Source organism: Macaca thibetana, chromosome 9, assembly GCF_024542745.1.
Source record: "Macaca thibetana thibetana isolate TM-01 chromosome 9, ASM2454274v1, whole genome shotgun sequence".
NCBI lineage: Eukaryota > Metazoa > Chordata > Mammalia > Primates > Cercopithecidae > Macaca > Macaca thibetana.
Window position 1 is genome coordinate 15,707,656 of NC_065586.1, and position 24,581 is coordinate 15,732,236.

General features: G+C 36.2%; 1 protein-coding gene across 6 annotated transcripts in view; it reads right to left on the bottom strand.

Moving 5' to 3' along the window:
• Positions 1-2,000: 2,000 nt before the first annotated feature.
• The window catches only part of MINDY3 (MINDY lysine 48 deubiquitinase 3), an 81,921-nt gene continuing 59,340 nt past the window's right edge, over positions 2,001-24,581 (bottom strand). For 3 of the 6 annotated variants that reach the window (XM_050805599.1, XM_050805597.1, XM_050805602.1), the window contains 5 exons: positions 19,848-19,920; positions 12,841-12,913; positions 10,185-10,272; positions 5,912-5,983; positions 2,001-2,957 (listed from right to left, as the gene is read on the bottom strand). In XM_050805599.1, coding sequence (XP_050661556.1) covers positions 2,808-2,957; positions 5,912-5,983; positions 10,185-10,272; positions 12,841-12,913; positions 19,848-19,920 — 456 coding nt within the window. In that variant the 3' untranslated portion in view covers positions 2,001-2,807. Of the gene's footprint in view, positions 2,958-5,911; positions 5,984-10,184; positions 10,273-12,840; positions 12,914-19,847; positions 19,921-24,581 lie in introns of those variants that run through there. The other 3 variants (XM_050805598.1, XM_050805601.1, XM_050805600.1) reach the window with 3 other exon arrangements.

A 24,581-nucleotide genomic window follows, 5' to 3' on the forward strand; every position in this document is an offset into this window, starting at 1 on the left:
ATCACCGTAAGTTGGAGACCATCTATACTACATTTGTTTATCCATCTATTAGCTGATCAACAGGTTGTTTCCACTTTGTGGTTATTATCAAATAATACAGGTATGAACATTCACAAAAAGTTTCGTGAATATATTTTCATCATTTGTCTTGGTTATATATCTAGGAGTTGGGATTGGTGAGGCATGTGCCATCTCTGTATTTTTTTGAGCAGCTACGAAACTGAATCTGACATGTCTTCACCATTTTACACCCCCGCCAGCAACGTGTGAAGGTTCCAGTTTCTCCCCATCTTCATCAACACTTGCTTTTGTAGATTTTTTTTTATTTTAGTCATCCCAATGACTATGATGTGATATCTCATGGTTTTCATTGGTATTTCTCTAAGCACCAATCTTCTTTGGGGGAAATATCTCTTCATATCATTTGTCTATTTAAAAGTATTTTTTTGTTGTCAGTTTATATATGCTGTATTCAAATTTCTTAATATAATTTACAAATATTTTCCCCATTCTATGGGTTGTCATGTCACTTTGAGGGTGTCCTTTGACACACACACGTTTTTAAGTCCAATTTATCTTTGTTGTCATTTGTGTTTTTTATCTTATCTAAGAAACCACTACCTAACCCAAGGTCATGAAGATTTGCTCCTTTGTTTTCTTCTAGGGATTTTATAGTTTCAGCTTTTATAATTAGATAAATAATCATTTTAAGTTACTTTTTGCAAATGGTGTGAGGTAAGGGTCCAAATTCATTCTTTTGTATATGGATATTCTTTTATGATTTACTTCATCTTATTTTGGGTTTGTTATTGAGATAAAAGCTTAGGTTCCCAATTTTCAAACGTTTTACTTTTCTAATATATAGTATGTAATGCTATCTATTTATTTTTGCTATGTCATATTTTCATTAACACTCAGTAGAGAGTATGTTCTAATTTCCATTGCAATTTCTCTTTGACCCTTTGGTTATTCATTAGTGTGTCACTTAATTTCCAAGCTTTTGAGATTTTCTAGACTTTATTGCCAGCATATAATCTAGTTTGGAAAGCAGCCCAAGTGCATGTGGAAAGGAAATGTCCCCGTGGTTGTTTAATGTAGTGTTCTACAGCAATGATACCAAGCTAAGGTCCAGTCATGACTGCCATATTAGTAGAGACAGCTTCAGATAATTCTAGCCCCTGGCTGCTGACTGAAGCAGACAAGCCATGCATCCGCACTTTGCCCCATTAGGATTCCTGAGCAAACAATTTGTACATTTAATAAAATGGTGGTTTTATGCCATAAAGTTTTGGGATAGTTTGTTAAGTAACAATGTTAAGACCATTCTATTTCGTAGGCTTGATGTTTATGAGAAAATCTATGATTTTGTGTAATCCTTATGGAATATGGGATTATTAAACCAGAGTTTTGAGAAACTAATTCTAGCATATTTTATACAGATTTGGAAGTAGCCTAGACCAAAATATTGACATTTGAAAGCTGTAAGTTTAGTAGGTAGTATCACACTCCCGAACAGAATGTCACCAAAAGTTATACACAAAATCTCATGCCTTTACCTACGCTTAATTATATTGTAATTGTGTATGAAAGAAAACAAAACCCAAACAGAAATTCACACAGGAACTATACTATTGAAGGTGATGTTCAGTTCTGAAATGTGTAAGAGGATACTACATATAATTATCTGCTTTACAAGTGGAGGAAAAAAAGTATTAATGGCTATTGTGATTTCAAATTGCTGGGCCATAAACCTATTGGAATACAGCAAATCTCTGCATCTTTGCTCACTGGTCTAGACAGCTGCCATGTGGGTTCTCGTGCTTCTGGCTGGCTGAGTTAGCAAAGCTCTTAGGTTAGCATAAGGCCTGGTCTCTTATTCGAGGTCCTGTATGACTTCATTAGCCATTTGTAGTACTCTGTGCTCTCAAGGTTGCTGGGTAGAAACATTTAGAAGTACGTACTTGTTGTGAGCCACAAAGGTAAAAAATGCAAGGGTACAGTTAAAGAAAAAGGTGTTTATTTAGGCCATCAACTAGGATCATAATAAATAACACAATATACTAACGTAATAACAGATGTTCTCATGCATTTATCGTGTTTATAAATATAGACGAAAGCTGGCTTACAGGGCTGTTGGGATGAATTTGGAAAAGTGTATTTGGCAATTATACAGTAAAAGTTAACAGTGTTGACTATCAGATTCTATCAGTTTTTAGAATACATCCCCTATACATCTGTGAATAAATGGTAATGGTCTCTGAGAGTTTCTACTTTTTGTGAACATGCCAGAGTTAATTTGTCAAAGGATCCAAACTGACAATTTGTTATTTGTCAATATTTCTAATGAAAACCAGATCTTAGAAAAATGAACTCTTCTGCATTTCAGTGTAGAGGCTGATATATGACAAGCTGGAATCCTTCAAACAATAAAAAATGTGCCTCAATGAAATAAAACCCAAAAGTAGAAGTTTATAAAGAGTAACTCTGATACTCAATATACAAATGCTATAGTATTGCGTTTGTAATCTGGTAAGTAAATGACCAAATATCTGAATGCAAAAGTGATGAACTTTGATTAAAGCTTAATTTTGCTAGTAAATTTCACACAAAGGGTTAAAATAGGCTAATCTTTAACATAAAGCTTTAGGACAAATAATTTAAACATATCAAACACTAAAAATGTGTTTTAATTGTTATTTACAGTTAATCAATGATACCAGTGTTTAGCTTAATCCAGCCAATTGCCAGTCTTGACCCCCTCTTTCAACATCTGTTATTAAGATCCTCCTTATAAATACGTAGGCAAATTAATTTAGTGAAGGAGAGCGATCTGTGGTCCAGAGTAACTCAATGTACGGCCATTTGGTTTGGAGACAGCGTTTAATAGGAGTGTCGTCTGTCTGTAGCATGGGATCTTCAAAACCCATTACAACTGCAGTCCCTTCTACATACATGACCTGTTGAATAAAATAAAGCCACCAAGGTCAATCAACAGTCTTAGCAAATTCTTACGTGGAATGAAAACAATTTTTAGAGACTAGCAAATAAGGTATTACATATTGTTGCAGATGAAACTTTACAAGTAATTTTATTTTGTTAGAAATGAGCAGGAATATCTGCTTACTGATTTGTGTCAAAGTAAATTTGTAAATGATATTTAATTGCTAGCTGGCCAGGTGATTTTTAAAAATTCAAGATCGTGTGAATCATAAAACACAGACTGTTTCTAAGAAAAAAACATTCTTCAATAGATCTATACCATCGGAAAGAAATGTTTAATTATCATATTTACATATAATTTATACAGGTCCTACTGCTTTTATACTGAGGTTCTCAGATGCTCATACTGCCTCATGAAATGGAGAGCTATAAAAGGAATATAGCTATTATGTTCTGAGGAACATGTTTCTCCTTCTAATTTAAGTATTGAATTTCTAGAGCTGAAAACAATTTGAATGTCAACAAAATTTGCTATTATGGTATTAAATATTCCTGAAATGCAATTCCATGAGTGCATTCTGTACAGCATGAAAAATCATGGAGAAAAAATTTAAAAAGATGTCAGGACAGAAAGAAAAGTAAAATAGAGGTTGAAGATCAAACTAACCAGATACTGTATATGCAGTGGCAATGATCACATAAATACATACTGACTGGCAGGTGAATACCAAGAATAATTTTATTCTGATTAATTTACAATGAAACATATTTAAAAAGTATTTTGGACATAAGTCATTACCAAGGGCTCACTGTGGACATTAATGCACTCCTCGGTGGTTAATTTCTTTTTGCACCAAGACAAATTCTGATGCTGTGTAATTTAAAAGAAACAGACATAGATAGTCTTCTTCCCAAGTATGTAAACTTATTTTTACACATTCACTGGCTGATACACAGTGTAATTATGTTCTTCCAAAATAAAAGCCCATAAGCTATTTAAGAAGCCAAAAGAAACTTTATTATCCTTAAATGGTAGTTGCCTCTAAAACACATTAAATATAGGAACAGAATATATTACTAGATCAGATAATCTTGTGTCATGAATCTACTCATTCCTAAGAAAGCGCTAAAGCTATATTGTAATGTGAAATACATTTTTCTGGCATCTTTATTTAATATATTAGTTTCTAGTGTTGATGAAATAAATTGACATTGAAACTACAACTCTGGCTTTTCAGTCCCCAAAGCAAAACGGCCTTTTCTGAAAAGTTATACACCAATATAATTCAAGTTATTAAGTTAAATACAACCGGCTCTGTTTGTCACAAAGAACTTCATGTGCTCATGTCATTAGAGCAGAAGTGCTTGGGCAAGGTACCATGACCCACCTCCACGGCCTCAATCAGGCTCGGATGCCTGCTGGCTCAGACTCCACCTCACTTTGCCAGCATTCTCCTTTTGTCTGTTACCTTTTTAAATAGAACCTTGCTATGCAGCTTTAATTTTAGCTCTTGAATAACTTCAAAACATACTTCTGTGACTTAATGACTTCCATACTTTGCTTTATAGCTGTTGTATATTACCGTCATTCTAACAGTTCATCCTATTTGTTTTCTCATCTTTTTGTTAGTGTGTCAGAAGCTTGTCCCAAGCATGATTTGAAAACTTACACTATATACAGGTAGAGTGGCCAAGCAGACCAAGGACAGGATTGGGAATCAGGAACTCAGTTCCAATCCCTGCTCTGCCAATGACATGCTGTGTGACTCTGGGTGAGTCACTTAATCTCCCTGTCTCAGATGCCTCATCTGTAAAATATGGATAATATTTGAGATACATCTGGTAGGGATTGTATAGGTGAACAATTAGTGATTATAATGTACCTCCTATTACAAAGCTGTGCAAACATCAAACTCTAGATGAAGCACTCATTCGCACATTAGAAAACAGCATCCAAATTTTCTTGACAATGTACATTCTTTGCATATATATATATATCTCTCTCTCTTTGGACCTGATAAAATTATCTAATTTATATTTTGTTATAAAGATAACAGTAAATTTTAGTCTTTTAGATTTGGTCTAATTAAAATTATGTACTTAATTTACACTATCTGTTTTCTGTAACCTTCCACAATTTAGATACATGAAGTCAGCATGGGCAGATCAAATTAAAAAGGAATGTTAGACCTTATTCCTTTAAAATTGGGTGTAACTAATATATATACTATAATTAGTATCTACTGTAACTGATACTTGAATAAATGCAAAGATAATAGACACTCAAAAAGGGGTAATTGATGCAACCGAACTCTAGCGTTAAGCCAGGTTGAGTACAGCTGGCAGTGAATCACCTATGTGCTTTGTCAGTGGTTAGCAAAGGAAAGCTGTGAAGCATCGTGAGTAGGAGCAGGGGCTCTGAGTTGGACTAAGTTTCACTCCCAGCTCTGTCATTTCCTGGCTGCTTGACCTGTGAAATGGGGATATACAGACAACACTTACTTCATAAGGTGGTGTGGTGGTGTGAAACTTAAGCAAAGTACTTAACACAATTTCGGGTAAATGCTCAATAAATGCTGGCTACGAAGGTTGTTTATTTAAAAATATTTTTTTCCAACAAAAAATCTCACTGTTACCTCTTTCTTCCTTTAAATGGATCAGTAACAACTTTCACTGGACTAACTACAATGTTATTTAGAAACATGCTACATTGCCAAAGGGTAACGATCTGTATGGGGGTGTATTTAGTCACGGTGAAGCTACTGCTCTGAAGTCCAATGTCAATCTCCAATGTAGACTAACATCTACTGGTCAAATCGAAAGATGACCAATTCTAAAATGTGTCATCATAGTAAAGAGACTCTTGGAATAATCTCAGGTAGCAATTGTATGGGAATCGAATGTTGTTATATACTCACATACTTATTTCATCAACCCAGTTGAAGACCGACGACTACGTGAATTATCATACCTTTTCATTATAATTTGACTGCTTCAATCCATTGTAGTGGTAGACAGTAAAAGATTCTGGACCACTGGAGCCCTATTATAAATAAAGGACTATTAAAACTTTAAATTATATTTATATCAGGCAATTTCTAATCAACTGAAAGTAAAACACATGTTTCTCAAATCCTTGTCCTTTGATTGGGGACTCATTTGACAAAAGAAGGAACTTAGGTTTATGGAGTTATAACTACCAGAAAGCCCTGAAGCTGAAAGTGTTGCCTCTGAAGATGATGCTGGAAAGGAGGGAAGGTTGATTTCCATTATAAGCTCTTCCACACTAACTTAATGTTTTTAATTATGCATGTATCACTATAACTGTTTTTCAAAAGACAAGCTTCTGAAACAAAAATATTTCCTAAAATTTATCTTTCTATGTAAATAATTTGTTCCTCTCAATGAATTGAGAAAAGCAGTAGCATCACTTTTACTCAGACTAAATACACTTCCAGTATGTACCAATACTTCAAATTTGGCCCACAATATTGAATTAGTGGTTTCTTTTCCAAAAAATATCCAATATTTGAATATTGTCAACCATTAATTAGTGAAAAGAGCACTGTGAGAAATGAAAGCATACTTTAATGCTTAAGGCAACTTCAGTAATATTCAATAAAGGACATTATATCACTAACAGAGTAAGCTTATAGAAAAATGGGTCATGTTATTCCCACTATCTTAACCTTGCTTTTCAATTAGCTAAAGACCATGTTCAACCCTCCTAACTTGGCGTTCAAGGCCATTATGGGCCTAGCTCCCAGGGATTCTCCTCAGGGCCTCTGCTGGATAGATCCCCCTTGGCTTCCTGGCCATATCCGATGGATACAAGCAGGCATGTGGCCCTCAGAATTTTTCCAACTGGAATTAAGGGAAGACAGCTGCTGGCAACTGGAGCTTCAGCTCCTACAGAAAGCTAGGCTGTGAGAATGTAGCCACTTAAGAAGAGGGGATGGGAGGTGGAGACGCTCCCAGTGCTGTTCAAGGACTCCAGGAGCACCTTCCCAGTGCTTCTTCAATTCACCTGAGCTACTCCTTTCCCGTCGTGTATTTTCCCCCTCACTTATGCCAGTTTAGGCTGGGGTTCTGTGACCTGCAATCATGAGTCTTAAAATCGTACAGGGCTTTATCTACCTTTTTAGTCTTATCTCTAATTACCTTTCTGAATTCTGTTTTGGACAAGCATGACTCATTTCCCTATGAAAAGATCTTTTGTTGGCCTTTTGCACATTCATGAATTTTTTTTTACTCTTCTCTAAAATGCCCTCCTCTCCTTCCTTTTTCCAGACCTGGTTTAAATCTTACTTTTTCTGTGAAGTGTTTCCTGAACACACTAGTTGGTTTTTTACTACACTGGAACTTAACCTTTATCATAACAATTGTCTAAATAATTTGAGAATGAATCATATAGTACTACCTTGTATCATCTCGTCTACTGTTATTTTGAAAGACTGTTTAACTTTTTATGTCTTACATTCCCAACCAGAGCCTAAACTCTTAAATTTTTTTTGTATCCCACTCAAAATGACTTACAGAAAATAGAAAAATCAATTTGATCCTTTCCTTAATTACATGAGTCAATGCAATTAGTTACATAATTTGACTCTTGACTATCAAATTATTTAAACTTAAAAAATAACCATTTTCCTGTAATCGAATACAATTTATATTCCCTATTTCCAGTAATTAACTGGCATAAAATACAGAAATACCAACAAAAGGTAGTGTAGCCCAGTGGCAAAGTGCGTAGACTCTGTGGTTCGACAGACTATGATTCAGATTCCTGAATCAGCTACTAAAATACCTAGTGTAAGACCTTCAACAATTGTCTTAAGTTCTCTAATGCTCAATTTCCCCATTGTCAAAATGGGGAAAATAATAGTATGGAGTTTAGAAGGCACACAGTGCCGTGCTTGGGAAATGGGAGCTGCTACTGCTATTCTTATTTAAACGAATGACCTTGAAAAGCTTATAAATATTCCAATTTTTTTCTCCTGCGTCAGCCTCTACCTCATAGCAAAGAAATGTTCTTCCGTAGGACCTACTTGAAGCATTGTAAAGATTACTGAAGTTAAATATTTTCCTGGCTGTCCTTGTCACTCCAGTTTCACAACTTCATTTATTTGTGGTTGATTAAATAAACGTTTACTGGGCCAGGTGCAGTGGCTCATGCCTGTAATCCCAGCACTTTGGAAGGCCCGGGTGGGTGGAACACCTGAGGTCAGGAGTTTGAGACCAGCCTGACCAACAAGGTGAAACTCCATCTCTACTAAAGATACAAAAATTAGCCAGGCATGGTGGCAGGCCACCGTGTGTAGTCCCAGCTATGCAGGAGGCTGAGGCAGGAGAATTGCTTGGACCAGGGAGGCGGAGGCTGCAGTGAGCTGACATCGTGCCACTGCACTCCAGCCTGCTTGACGGAGCGAGACTCCATCTTAAATAAACAAACAGTTTACTGAATGATCACTATATTCATCTGTTAGGGACAAGACAGTATGTGATTAATTGCCAAAAGGAGTGCTGAGTCACTATGCATTTTGTGGCTACAGGAGAAAGGGGACATCAGTGGTATGTAGGGCATGATCGAAAAAGATCTATGACACAGAGGGCGTCTGAGCTACTACAGGATGGGAATAGGTGGTACTGTGACAGGTCTTCCTCTAAAGCAGCTGTTCTGTAACTTGGGCCTCCAGATCACCTGCAGGGCTTGTTAGACCACACTGCTGCACCCACCCTTAAAGTCTCTGCTTCAGGGAGAAACCTGAGAATCTGCATTTCTAACAAGCTCTTGGAGATCACACTGAGAACTCACTGCTCTAAAGGTAATCAGGAGCAGGATCACATGCTCTGAGGAGGGAAACAGCATGAACTATACAGAGGCAATGAGACAAACCAGGCTCAGGTGGAGAGTGTCTTCAGAATAGGCAACAAGCAAACAGAGAGGAACACAGAGGGAACAAACAGTACAACCAAATGGAAATGTCTGTTACAGGCGAAGGAGAAGGGACTGGAACCCTCTTATTACCTAAAAAATTACTACAACTGTCTCACTTTACATTTTTCACTTCAAAATCTTCCCCAAATAAAAAACAGGAATATTGTATTTTTACTGTATGTATAACTAAGAATATTTCTATCAAATGTTCCCATAGCTTTGAAATATAATTAAAATTAATACTGTATCAAAGTTTAAAATGCTATAATTTATTATTTATCCAGATATCTAGAACATCAGATTCCAATAAAAAAAAAAAATCTAGTAGTCAGAATGTCAACAAAGAGGCTATCACACTGAAGGGTCTAATGTCGGAAAATACAATCTAATTTTTCATGAAGACTTTGCCAAAGTTTTAAAAAGTCCAGTAGTCTACACTGTGATATCCTCAGTTACTTTTTGAATCTTACCTCTTTAACAATTTTATCTAGAATTTAACAGTCTTTCTTAACAATTACATCTTGAATTCTAGTAATTTTCCCTCTAGCTTTTAAATTTCTATTTGTCAATCTCTCTAATAGCGGTAAAATAGAAATTGGAATGTCTGTTCCAACAATGAACTTCAGTGCAAACTACACTGGTATCTGATAAAATGACCATGATGTATATTATCTACTTAAGTAATTTGATTTAGTGGTAAAATGCTTCACTTAGAGAACAAAGACAGGTGTTGGATATAGAACTGGCTTGCCAGTGATACAGATATAACCCAAAAACATTAACGTTGGCACAGATGCCTCTGCAATTCCAGGTAACTGAACTCCTATCGAAGCCCAGTGGAAGATATGTTCCAATGGGAAACAGCACAGACCCACTTAGGTTTTCTTCCACGCAACTGAAATTCTCCTGGAGCTTAGCTTCATTAGGGAGGGGCTTCTACTACCCACAGCCACCTTGACCTTCTCTCACAGTATTTAACAGTTTCCCAAGAGAAGAAAAGTGGGGGTGGGAGTGGAGAAAGATAATCTTTCTCTTTTTACTCCACAAACTTCCGAACTGTTCTCTCCATATCATTACGTGTATAGACTGGTGTCTGCATCATCTTCTGCTACCCTACCCATCAAGGCACTGCGTTACTGTATTCGAACACACATTCCCTCTGTCTGGGAAGGTTTCCATGTAACAGTGCTTTCTCAGTCTCATATCTGCGCATTAGGACATTGTACAGAAAGAGAAAATGCTGCAAACAATCACAGGTAATCATCCCAACAGAGTAACAGTAAATATATTTCCTCAACTATGTTACCTGATCAGGAAAAAATTCTTGAAGAAATGGGCCCAATAATATGATTCCTAATCCTTCTGGATCTAATTTATTCTTCATGAGATTTATACTATGGGGAGAAAAAAGAAAAACAGTGGATACCAGAGGAAAAAAAAGCTGCTTTTCTTTCATGATTAAATTACTGGTACTACAACACATTCAACTGCCAAAAATACTAAGAGCTGTTCTTTTTAGAACCTTAATGACAAATACACAGGAATGACATCTAATTTGCCAAAACTTGGTTATTTTTAAACTAGAGTAATCTGTTACTATTTAAAATTTAAATTGTGACGACTTTGGAATATTGTTCCTTATTAGGTAAAGTAATTTAAAAACCAAGGCTTATAAACTCAAGCTTGTAACTTCCCAAAGGCAAATTCTCTTTGCTTCATAGGTATGCCTGAATTTAACAATCAAATAAGGCATTTAACTAACAAAATGTTTATTTTAAGCCCAAGCAGAAAAAGAAACACGGTCAAAAGGCAGTGGAACATCAGATAATAGAAAACATCTCTTAAAAAGCTTACTTTTAAGAACTAATAGAAGCTTAAAATTCATAGACAATGTAATTTGAAGGTTAAAGAGCTACATTAATTCTCAAAGAGCTAATGTGTCATGAATGACAGTGAGTGATATATACTGTATTGGTCCGCAGCAGCCTAAACTGCGTACCAGCCCTTACGATGTAGGTGTACCAAGACTGGTGACAGGTGGTGTTATGTGTGACTAGAAAGAAGGCAGAAAAAAGCGGACTGCAGTTTAATTGGTTTAAAAATGGAAATAGTTTTCAGAAAAGTTTTATTTTCTATACTATCTCAAACTATAAAGGACGAGTTAAATCTACCTTACTACACAACATGTAAAGTGTTATGTTTGGACATTTCAGGTGATTCTAGTCAACCACCTTCCTCAGGGGCAACTTCTCTCCTTTGAGTTTGCTGCTTCGGTCTGGGTCAGTTACCAGGTGTGCCTTTCACAAAAGGAGCTGAAGCTATTCTTGTGAGGGTCAACTATTTTTAAGGTTTATGAAAGCTGCATCTGTGCTGACATAGCCGTCTCTCTGGGAAACACCTGGGTCAGGCTGCCTCACAGTCCTGCTACCTGACATGTAGTATTGGCCTTGTGAGATGCTTTTGTGGGCCCGTGGCTATCATTCTTGTATAGCATACTGTACAAAGGATATGGCATTTTAATGAGTCTGAGTAAGGCCAGGAGGTTATGATGAAGCAAATGAAGGCAGGGTCATATTACATTTAATTCATTTAATCCTTAGGATGGCCCAGTTATTTTATGGGCCATCCTGTATTATAACTGTAACTAGGCCAAAGTAGAGTGAATACTTCAGTCCAATCTTTCAGCTACTTCAAGAAAAACAACCTGAATCAAATGTACTAACTTTATGATTCAAGGTACGTTTTCTATCTGATAAAACAAGGAAAATTAGGTAGATGACATATAGCTACGTAAGAATTTGGGAAAAAAAAAACACAACTTTTTATTCTTTCTCTTCCTTAGTCTGGTCAGTAGCAAAAATTACTTAATTCTCTTTTGCAAATTAGAGCAGTGTAAACAAGATGGTCTCTACTTGGAAATAAAGTTAGAAGAAGTGTAGTAATTAGTATCATACCATTTGTTGGACTAGGTCAACACTCTGAATTTCTGTTTAAATTGAAAACAATCATTAATATTCATTTGTTAATATTTCTATTGAGAATGGATGAAATCACAGCTCTAGTAAGATTGAGACAGATTAATTCAGATGTGGTTGGTTTATAAATGTTTATGTATTGCATAATTTCAAAGAAAGCATGACTGAACTCATCTAAAAACAGAACAGGATCAAATTGTAAAAATGGTGTCTACCAATATTTCCTGTTGCTTTTGCTGAACCCTTTCATTATGTTCGATAAGCTCACGTTTTCTCATTCTTAGAAAAACTTACGGAAGGAAAAACTATACTGAAAAAAGGAGTACAGATCCTATCTTAACTTTTATTCCCATATTTGATCAATACATATATCCACTTAACAAGAGTTATTTTTTCATGGATAATTAAAGATCTTAATCTACAGAGGAAGTTGTAGATGTAACAATGTATAAAACATAACAGTGAGAATGAAGACAATGACAGGATCCTAAGAAATACTGATATGCCATAATATATTGCAGCCACTCCCACGAGTTTCAGGTCAGTTAATCATTTAGAAATGTTAGATATCTTTGATCATCTTTATTTAAGAGGGAAAGTCAGAGGCCTGGTGGTTATTTAAGCAGGGCAACTAGCACTATCTACATAGAACCGTCATTACTGAAGATACTAAAGTCACATAGAATTTTAAGACATGGGGAAGTCTTTGCAGAGAAAAAACTTTTTAAAGTTTATAGAAAGACACTTTTAGCATTTTTTAAAAAGCAGGACAATAACTGCTGGGTGGGAACGGAAATTCAATTTAAGTATGTCAAGTCTGCTATAACATTGGATTAGTTCGATTTCTTTCTAAATCTTTGCTTTACATGGATTGCTATGCTTCGTATATGCAGATACAGATTTTTAAAAAGGTAAAAATGTACAATATGTCTTAAACTTAAATGAATCTTTTTGAGTTGGCTAAATAACACTTCCTGTTTAGCTTACTATTCAGGATCTGAAACAAGGTCCAATGCTTTCATCACATCTTCCAGAAGTGAATCGGGTATGAATCCATTATCTGGGGGGAAAAAAATCAGAAACAACTTGAAATAAGAATTTACTTCAAGAAATGCTGTTACTGCTGATCAGATTCCAGGAAAAAAATCGCATAAAAAATACAAAGAGTTAAGGAATAGTATGCTGCTTATTTTAGGCATCATACCTATTGTTATTAGAGATTCTCTTCTATTAGTTTTCTAGGAAACATTGGCAAATATTTATTTTCTAGGTTAGTTTCAAATAAAAAAATTTTATAACTTGAGAACCCCGAGAAAGCTTAAAGTCAAATTATTTGACCTTTAAACAGTGTTATAAACAGTGTTACAGCGTTAAGCGGGGAAAATATTTTTCTACTTAATCTTTCAATAAACAAAGTAAACCTTTACATTCCCATTTAAAAGTTCATTTAAAAGAATTCTTTACCAACAAATTCCCTTTGTCACAATGTTATTTAGTTTCCTGAAGGAATGTTAGCGATCCACTGATATTTAGACAACTGACAGATTAACAGCAAAGATATTCTAAAACAGACTTGGTGATTTAAATAAAAGCTGTAGGTTTTTTTTGAAAAAAAAAAAAAAACACCAAAAAATCCTGAAATGAAGAGTCAAAGTAATGCTGATGATGACTAGTTTATGGAACATGGCCCAAACTCTGATGATGCAACAGACCATGACACACACAAAGTCCTTGTGGGGTAGTTTGAAATGAGAGTGGTTTTAAACAAGTAACTTGTTTATTCCTTAAATGTACAGTGCCCAATTTCCCCTATCCATTTACTCATGCCTGAAGACTCTCAGCTTTTTTTTTTTTTTTTTTTTTTTTTGAGACGGAGTCTCGCTCTGTGGCGCAGGCTGGAGTGCAGTGGCCGGATCTCAGCTCACTGCAAGCTCCGCCTCCCGGGTTTACGCCATTCTCCTGCCTCAGCCTCCCGAGTAGCTGGGACTACAGGCGCCTGCCACCTCGCCCGGCTAGTTTTTTGTACTTTTTAGTAGAGACGGGGTTTCACTGTGTTAGCCAGGATGGTCTCGATCTCCTGACCTCGTGATCCGCCCGTCTCGGCCTCCCAAAGTGCTGGGATTACAGGCTTGAGCCACTGCGCCCGGCTAGACTCTCAGCTTTAAATCAGCTTCCAATGTCCTTCAGGGATTAGATGATTAAAAAAAAATCTTGCCATGGAGAACAAGATGTCCAAAAGCCCTGCTCCTACAATCAAACTACAGAATAAAGTGTGCAGTTGCTCTTTCAGGATGTGGAATTGTACACTATCACTATCAGAAAGGAATGAAGTTATGATTGTAGACTGGTCTTTTCTATTCTTAAACCTCATAAGGAGCTGTTTATCCATTTGAAGACAGATTGGCCTTGACTAAAAGGTTATGAGTCATCTAGGATAATTAAAAATGTGCAATTTTTTAAGTGAAGGGTTAGAGTAATTCCAGTTTGTTAAGTTACCAGTAATTTGAGGTATTGAGAATAAAGAAGACCTTGGTTGAAGGCACTTGTAAAAACATTCAAGCTCTGTGGGCTTAGCTTTGATGAGTCTGATCACGATTTTGCTTAAGTTAGGTCACAGCTAAAAAGGCTCAGCATCTCCAAATGTGAAACAGGCTTTATGTGGCCACCAGCAGACAGGAACAATTAGGTTTCTGTGTTTATAGGCTATATCCATTTGGTAGTACAGGTGGAGTCTCCCTCATCCAAAATGCTTGGTTCTAGAAGTGTTTTAGATTTCAGATTTCTTCTGGTTTTCGAATATTTGCAAATACATAATGGTTGAACATCCCCAATCTGGTCCAAAATCTGAAATGCTCCACAGGGTCATATAGGCACTCAAAATTTTGGAGGATCAAACTTTCGGGTTAGGGGTGTTCAATTTGTACAACGTTCTTCAGGAGCAGTAACAGCATGTACTTTGTCACAGCTGTCAGCCTTTCGGCAGAAACTATAACCTGCAACTCAGCTCCCACCCCAAGAAAAAGTTAATTGGCAAATGACAACAAAAACAACGTGACCTTCTTAACAACATGCTTAAAATACTAATTTTAAAACTAAAGATGTAATAGAATTTTCTCAATAATTCAAAGACTTTTAATATAGTCAAGATTAGAAAGAGATTTCAAAATTATTCTCCTTTGTAGAAAACTTACTTTGATATGTTAATCATACCTACAAAAAAATTCTTTAGAAAAAGACCAGAATCGTTAAGTGTAAAAACAGATGAAACGTAGGTCATGTGACATTTCGTCAACTGACTCCCTAGAGAATAAGGAAACAGAGGCACAAAGACGAAAAGACGACCTGAAAGTCAAGAGCAAAGGAAATCTCAGAATACCATTTGATTAGTCAAGCAGATCTATGAAGAACTAAAATAAAAAAATAGAACTTGCATGCGTTGGTAAATTAACTACATAGATATCAACACAAAAGAATGGGGACTATGAAAAGAGGGCAGAGCAGCCAATGGCTAGCACATACATACTGTAATACTGTCGGATTGTGGCTGACAGGAGGAAAAAAGCTGTTGGTTTAAAATTTTTAAAGATTTTTACCAGTTAAATATCCAGATCGCTAAAAGTGTCAAGTCCTTAGAGATTGTGGGGAGGAATAACTCAATGCAAAAGAGTGCTGATGAAGGAGAGTGAAAGTGAGGCGTGTCATTTACTGGATAAGACAACTGTTTCATAACTGGGAGGAAACCTGAGTTGGGCTTTCAAAGGAAATATAAAACAATCAGGATTTCTGTTCTGAAAGATTAAGAAAGAAACAGGAGAGACCAGCAGGTCTCAATTTTAACAGAGATACTAGCTAAACTGGACACTGCAGGAAGAAGGCAAATATCAAATACTCAAAATTAACAGAGAAGCTGGAAAAAGGTTTCTCAAGAGTTTTGCAACAAATAGCTTATAAGGAAACTGAAGCCCAGCATACTTGAGGCTAACATTTTCCATATACTGTGGGAGAGGGAGACTATGGTTTCTTGGGAATCAAAAAAATTTAGAATTTAATGTCATTGTAGTCAAATATTAAGTGATTTTATTTTAAACATTGTATATTTATGTAGCAACATACCATTAAAACCTTAATATAGATCTACAATTTAATAAATACTCTTATTGAAAAAGCAAGTGACCTCTTCCCCAAGGCCAAGTCACACAGACACCAGAGTTGAGCTTTTCCGGACCTCTTTGGCATTAACTTCTGGCTGGCCCACCTGGCTCCCCAGTGGGCAATGAGTTTTGGAGGGCAGGGAGTCCAGATCCCCAGGGCCTACCACAGTGCTTGACTCATAGCTGCTCGATAACATTTGTTACTTTTAATGATACAAGCTCAGAAGTAAGTAGCTCGTTTATAGCTCGTACTGCAAATTCATTTGTATTATGTGATAGAAAAGGTACAAAATATGGTGGCAATATACAGAAAACTGTTAGCTGGGGCTGCCTGACAGAAACAGTGATGACAGTGACAGGAGTGCAGGGAGGCCACAGCAAGGGCACAGGGAGGAGCATTTATTTAAAAGGAACAGAAAAGACAAGGCAATTCTGGAGGATGTCTAGGGAGTGGTGTATATTAAGCTCAATCTACAATAGTCCAATTATTCTTAAAGACTGGGATATTTTAAAAGAAATGGTGTTGCTTCCTGACATGTAATTGTACAAGGGGGAGGGGATAAAGGAGAAAGAAGAAAACAAAATCCATTATGTATAATGTGAAAACCTGTGATGAGCACTTCAGACACTCCCTATGCAGACCTTGATGTCTTTGGAGATTATGGAATAAGCTCTGTGCCACACATTTTTAAAAAACAACACAACGGTTAAGGTATTGAGTACTGACTAATTCATATAAAGTAGTTGCTATTAAGTCCATTTTACAGTTGAAAAACTGAGTTAGGAACTTGTCCAACATCACACAGCTAGTGAGGAGTAACAGAGATGGTATCCAGAGTCACTAGAGAATTCTTGTTCAGTATCTTTGATCATATTAATGTATCTTCATCCTTATCATTTTACAAAAATTCCTATAAAACATGTACCTGAATACAAAGCACATATCCAAACACTTTCTTCCACAAAAAAGATCCACAAAAATAAACACTGTGGCCTTTCTCCGAAGCTCATGTGGAACACTTTGAATAGGCCTAATACCTGATTCTCTTTAAGCTGAGTACGTATGCTAGTCTCCCCTTTCTGAATGTGAGATTAAACTGAGCCAATTATCTAAAGGAGATACATCAAGGTCCCGCAGAAAGTACAATTTTGCTAGTATTCTAAATGAGAAACTAACAGTTAAAAAATATATTTTTGACCTTGTTTTATAAGTATGCTTGATATCAAAATAAGTATTGGGCTCCTAAGATCCTCAAGATTCTGAAACGGGCAGAAATTGCTCAACTAGAAATGGGAGTATCAAATCCTTACTCCGTTAAATTAACAGTTCAAAGTAAACTTAAATTTAGAAAGGTTAAAAAGTACCTCTTTATGACTTTAGCCTTTCAGAAAGATACTGGTAGTAGAGAGAAGGGGAAAGATTGCTGAAACACTTAAAATCTAGTCTTGGTTCTCACATTTAGGTATGTGGCTCTGGAGAAGTGACTCAAACCATCACAAGGTTGTTCTCTAAAGAACAAAACGATGATGATCCCTGCCTATCTCCTAGGTTTGTGGCAAGGTTTTAACGAGGACATGGAGGTAAAGTGCTTTAGAAATTGTAACATTCCATGCAAATGCCACACATCATTCTTAGACAGATCCCCACTTACATACCAGGTTTATGTTCCAAATGATCAGTACTAAATCACTTGTTTAGGTTATGGAAGATGTGGTCTCATAGAGGCAATGCTATAAATAGTGATTCGCCTGTACATGTCTATTTAATTAGGAATATACCCACAGCACAGTGTTAACAGTGTGACTGCAAATCCACCCAGTCAGATACCTGGGTTTAGCAACCAGGGGTGGGAGCTAAAAGTGAGATAAAGATATAAAAATACTCCTGGGTACCTTCAGTGTCCCTCTAGGTCAGTTATTCTACGAGCATTCTGAAGAGGGTGACAAAGGATAACTGTCCCTATACCAGTCTCTGCTAAATGGAAACTGTATCTAAATGCTTGTAAGAACTTTTTGTACACTAAGTGTTGCTTACATCTTGAAACAAAAGCATACCATTTGGAGAAAGAAAATTAAATTAGCAGATTAGTCTGTAAGTGATTGAAAAGAATAAAAACTGAAAAATTAATCTACTTTTAATCCTTCTACTTCTTAGAGCTATCACATAGCTAAACCGTGAACAGTGTGATATTTAGATGAAAAGTAGATTTTATCTTCTTCCTAAGTCATATATAGAGGCATAGTTTCTAAGCTATCTGAATAAATTTTGCTTAATAATTCAGTTTATAGTCCTGATAAGTTGTTACACATAACTCTGTAGATTAAAACCATTTAATAATTTTCTTTGTCTAGTAGAAATACAGCAAATTTATTTTCATATGCATCTCTCACAACTCAATTCTGAAATAACTGCACTGATTATAAGTTATGTTTTAGTATTGGTAATCTGAGAAGTTCTAATTTTCCTTGGTACATTGTAAAAGAATAGTACAAGCCTGCTACCTCATTAGTGATTACTGAAAGCAAACAAAACTACTACTTTTGACAACTGTCTCCTACTTTAACAACCTTAACTTCAGTATCTTTGCAGCATTGATGAAATTTTTTTAGTCTTACAACATCAGCCTTCTAAAGTTGAGTGCTCCTTTGTCTGCTCTGAAGGCATTTTTTCATGCCTTTATTCTTTAATAGTTATTATCTCCTAAGATTTTCTGATCCTCTCCTTGTATGTTTCTTTTCTCAAGAAACTCATTCACTCCCAGTTTCAACTGTGGTTCCCAAATCTTCACTAGTAAAACACAACACAACACAACACAACACTTAACGATTACATGAAAGCTATGTGTTTGGTTTTGGAATGTTCGTAGTTATACTGGGTTAAGAATATGACTATCATCTTGGACAATCGCTTGTACCACTGGGCAAGGTGCTTTCTACATTATTCATTTAATATTCATAATGCCTCTAAGAACTAGGTAAAGTCGTTCTAACAATGATACCTAAGAAAACAGCAGACCTAAAAGTAACTAGGCTAAAGTTATTTGCTAGTAAGTGCTAAGAGTATATTCTTAGAAATCTGCATGACATGGATTTTCAGAGAGGAAAAGAGCAGATCGCTAAGTGTAAAAAGTTTCAAGACAGAAGAAAGTATATTGATAAAGATAACTGAAACCATTCAGGTGTCCACAAGGACTTCATTGATCCAGCAACTTCCATTTCTACATGGTACTTTGTAAGGGAACTTTCAAGTATGACAACTTAGTTTTGAAGTTATACTTGAAAGGTGAGTTAGCTATAATAAAATCGTAACTGTTACCTAAATATGTAAACACAAAAGTGATCAAAACAACCTCGGTGACAATGACTCAGCAGACATTTTAATGATATATAAAACTATACTTTGTTAGGTAGAACAGCTAAACATAGGCTCCAAAGTGAATGATTCAGATGATCTTCCTCTGCTTCTTTATCCTGGGAGGTCAATTATATAGAAATATCCTGGAAGATCTGTTTATTTAATATTCGTTTGGACAAGTAAAGAAGAAAATGACTTACTTTTCAAACAGTTTGTTCAAAAGGTGGTATTTTTTCCTTGTTTGGGGTCAAGATTAATCAGAGGTCAACTATACCTTCAGTACTCCAAGAAACCCAACTCAACAAGGACTTGTGTGCTATTTCATTTGTTCACATTTTCACTATTTTCCTTTTAAAATGTTCAAGAAACACAACTTACGTTTCATTAAATAACCCAATATATCTTTTGAATAAAATCAGGTAGGTATCAATGTCTTTCAAACATATGAAGACAGAAAACACAGAGATGATGTTAATAAAATCTTTTACCTTCTGGGTCGTAGGTTTGAAAAACTCTTCTGGCTTGTTCTGAAGGAGCTTCAGGGGCAACTAAAGCCATATCCTGAAAAGATAAGCAGCACGTTGTCAACTAGCTATAGTATCATGACATTAAAAAGAAAACAGATACTAGGGTAGGGAGACATAATGACATTGGAGTCAGAAGACTTTGAGTTATATTTGTATCACAGATGTGTAACGAGATAGGTCATAAACTCTCCAGGTCATTTATTTTACATTTGAAAAATGGCAATAAAACTTCAACCACAGAAAATTGTTGTGAACAATACATGTGAAGCTTTATATAAATACTTAAAACACTGGGGAAAAAAGTCTAATATATGGGCAATTACTATAAAAATGTAGCATAAAAAAAAAACACAAAAACAAAACCCGAACCATTTTTTTCCACATTTTTTTTGTTCAGGTAAGAAGAAATAAAATACACTCTAGTTTTCAAATATTTGAAAATAAAATCCAGAGATTTATTATAGCAAATAATGACACAATTAGATAGCAGTGCATTAAAAATTTTAATTTAGTAACCTAGTCAAAGCTCCATCAAGTTCTACATGTCCAGAATTTTAATTTTTCAGAACTCAAAGGAAACACCCTAGAGACAGAAATTTCTTTCCCCCATAAAACAAATTCTCTACCATGACTAATTTCTCACAGAAAACATTTATCAGGATTCTAAGCACAAAAACTGTGTTATCTTTGATTCTTTACATTTACCCCACATATCTAAGCCATTACAAAATTCTACTTGACACACATGAATCTAAAATGCAGGCTCTTGTTTACCTTTGGTTAGCTTTTACCTATAATTATCTTTGCCTATAATGGTGTTCACTCAGACAAACGTCATCAGAGAGTAAGTTTCCAAGTATCCCTTCCCTACTACCTTGAATCCTTTTTATGGGGTACAAATGTTAAAATCTAAAATGCTGTTCCCCTGTGGACACAATTTTTGCAAGAAATGTACTTCTCAACTGTTATTCTAATATCTCACCTTTACCCTGTTCACGGGTGAAGAAACTAAGAATCAGAGGAGTTCGAACTCAACCATGAGGACTCGGTTCCTGAAAACCTTATTTATAAAAAACAGGAATGGGAACTAAAACAAGGCAACCTGTGCAAGCCCTTACACATTTTTCATGTATTATAATAAAAGGTAAAGCAACTTAATCACTTGATATTTTTTAACATCTGTAAAATTGTGTAATGTACAGTTGTCTCTCATTTACAATCCCTGGCTAGAAACTTCTTAGGCGCACCCTTCACTGCATTTCCAACATTATTTTGCTGATAATGTGTATGCCCAAGTGACATGTTTTTCCTTTGGCTTAACTTTCAATGCCTTTTTGATTTTATGATCTAGTCCTTTATTGCTGGATCCTTGAACTGTATCTAGTCTTTTGCTGTTACAAAAAAATGCTGAATCAAATAAACGTGAACATGTAACATCAGAAACGTGCAGTTATATTTGCACAGCAGGTCACCAGAGTGGGATGGCTGGGTCAAAGAAAGGTTTACTTAACCCGAACAATATTTCTTAAAAACCCTCTTTCCTTTTTCTGATACATTACCAATATAGCCTTAGCTCTATAATTAACTTTTATCCCAAAGCTAGGATTGCAGTGTTGGCTCTCAGATTTAGGGAACAATTGCTGACACATGGGTTATTATTATTCCTCAGTTCCCTTTATCACTCCCAAACCTTAGTTGCAGATTTCTACATTTATTCTAGTATAAGCTTTAGCTCCCTTAACTATTTCTAACACATTTTTCTTTTTCAATTGTCTCCATTTGACTGTTGAAATTTGTAGATGAACACTATAACCTTTGAAATTCTGGCTGAGAAGGTACATGGTTAACAGATCAAATTTTATGCAGAGGGGAACTTACAGGGGCACAAAATCAGGATACAGTTATTCTTTCTATTCACCATCTGTTCCATTCTCAACCTTTTTTTGGGTCACTAATAAGTGAGGAAAAGTTTTAAAATGAGTTTTAAGATATTTCTGGAAATTTCTAAGTATTACTTAAAACTATGATCTAAATAGAAGAAAAGGGAGTATCAGGTTATTTTTTCTGGGTTAAACTAAATCTTTGTGGGGGAAAGGTAGCAGAAATGTAACTGAAGCATTACTTCAATATTGCTACAAAGTAAAGTTTGGGAAATTATTGCTGTTTACATAGTAGAGGGAAGCAAGTAAAATTCCAGATTTTAGCCATAGAAGGTTTAGATCAGATTCTCTGGCATTAAGGAGCTGAAAGTTCTGGAGTGTAAAAATAATTTAAAGCAAACTACTTGATGCCTTTTCTCTAAGTGCCGTGTGTTTTTTAAAAAAATACTCTGCTAGTGGTTGGGCGCTGGGGGTCACGCCTGTAATTCCAACACTTTGGGAGGCCAAGGCGGGCAGATAACGAGGTCAGGAGTTAGAGAGCAGACTGGCCAACATGGTTAAACCCCGTCTCTACTAAAAATACAAAAAATAGTTGGGCGTGGTGGCGGGCTCCTGTAATCCCAGCTACTTGGGAGGCTGAGGCAGGACAATCATTTGAACCTGTGAGGCGGAGGTTGCAGTGAACTGAAATGACATTGCACTCGTCAGCCTGGACGACAGGGCAAGACTCTCTCTCAAAAACAAAAACAAAAACAAAAACAAAAACAAACTACACCAACGTAGAACGAAATTAAAGTAAACCTTAAAGAAAAGTATACCACTTATCTCTTTCTTGCCTCTGGTTATGAATAGGCTATATAAGCTCGCCTGCTATAGAAAGAGCAGTTGGAACTCAGGCAAATGTCCTGGTAGACTCTAGTTAACACATGTTCATTTAGAGCAGGGTTTGGTAAGCATTTTTCTGTAATGGGCCATTGAGTAAATTTTTATGTTTTGCAGGGCACATGGTTTTAGCAGCAAAATACATGACCATGGCTATGTTCCAATAAAACTTAACTTTACCAAAACAGGTAGTGACTTGATTTGGCCTGAGGGCCATCTGCTGACCCATGATTTATATAATGTATTACATACTTTTTTCCCCCAAATGCTCTAATATTTATTTTTTTGAGATGGATGGAGTCTTGCTCTGTTGCCCAGGCTGGAGTGCAGTGGCACGATCACACCTCACTGCAACCTCTGCCTCCCAGGTTCAAGCAAATCTCTGCCCCAGCCCCCCGAGTAGCTGGGATTACAGGCACTCGCCACCATGCCCAGCTAATTTTTGTATTTTTAGTAGAGACGGGGTTTCACTATTTTGGCCAGGCTGGTCTTGAACTGCTGACCTCTTGATCCACCCGCCTCGGCCTCCTAAAGTGCTGGGATTACAGGCTTGAGCCACTGCGGCCAGCCCTTAACATTTATTAAACATGCCAACTTTTTGATATATGGGGGCAATAAAGACATCTTAATCACCTTTACAGATTTTTACAAAGAATATATTTTGGCTATTATCAGAAATAGAAAAGAGGGCAGGGAATTCTAGCTAGAAGGAATGGAATCATGAAAGGCAGGGAGATGTGACTTCATAGCACACAGGGAAACTGAAAAATGCGAACAGGACTCAGAACTGTGACAGAAAAGGAGGACTTAGGAAGGGAAATGAGCTTCGACAGAAGAATGAATTTGATTTTTGAACTTTTAGAGTTTGGAGGTAATGGTTAAACATCCAAGTAGAATACATGGAGTTATCTTAATACTTGGCACACTACAAACACTCACTGTTTGCCAACTGCGAGCTTCTCGTGAGCTATTAGAAATAGAATACTAGTGTTAGACTGAGGTTACGGCTGGGGAACCTGCCAGGGAAAATACTGAAAACTGATGAAAGCAGATTCCTTCAAAGAACTAAGAAGCGAGTACAGTTGATCCTCAAACAACACGGATTTGAACTGCATGGGTCCATTTATATGTGAAATTTTTCTCAATAAATATATTGGAAATTTTTCTTGAAAATTTGCAACAGTTTGAAAAACTCACAAACTGTGCAGCCTAGCGATATTTTCAAAAATTAAGAAAAAACTAAGTATGCCATGCATGCATAAAATATATGTAGATACTAGTCTATTTTTTTTTTTTACTACCATGAAATGCCACAAATCTATTACAAAAAGTTAAAATGTACCAAAACAGGGGCATACAGACCGTACCTGGCACCATTCACCGTCAAGAGATGTAAATGAATGTGAAGATGCAGTATCAGATCATAACAGCATGAAATTAACTTTAGTGCATACTGTACTACTGGAATAATTTCATCACCATCTCCTGATGCTATTGTGGTGAGCTTGTGTTGTATCTGCTTAAAGCACAAGTGTGGCACTAATCATCTCCGCATGTGCAGCCCATCGCTCCAGTGAGTTCCACATCACAGTAAAAAGTGATCCCAAACAGTCCTCACATACTTTTCATCATGTTTAGTGCAATAGTGTAAATCTTGAATGAAACCATGGGACCCATATGAAGTGCCACTAGTGATGCTGGAAATGCTCCCAAGAAACAAAAGTCTGGACGTAAGAAAAAGTGGAATTGCTTGATATGCACCATGGATTGAGGTCTGCTGCTGTGGATACTCACTATGTCAAGAGAAATGAATCCAGCGTAAGAATATCATAAAAAAAGAAAAGGAAATTCGTGAAGCCATTGCTGCAGCCATACAAATCTTCCACTTTTTGCAAAATACCTCCTTGTACAAAAAATGCGACTTGTATGTAAG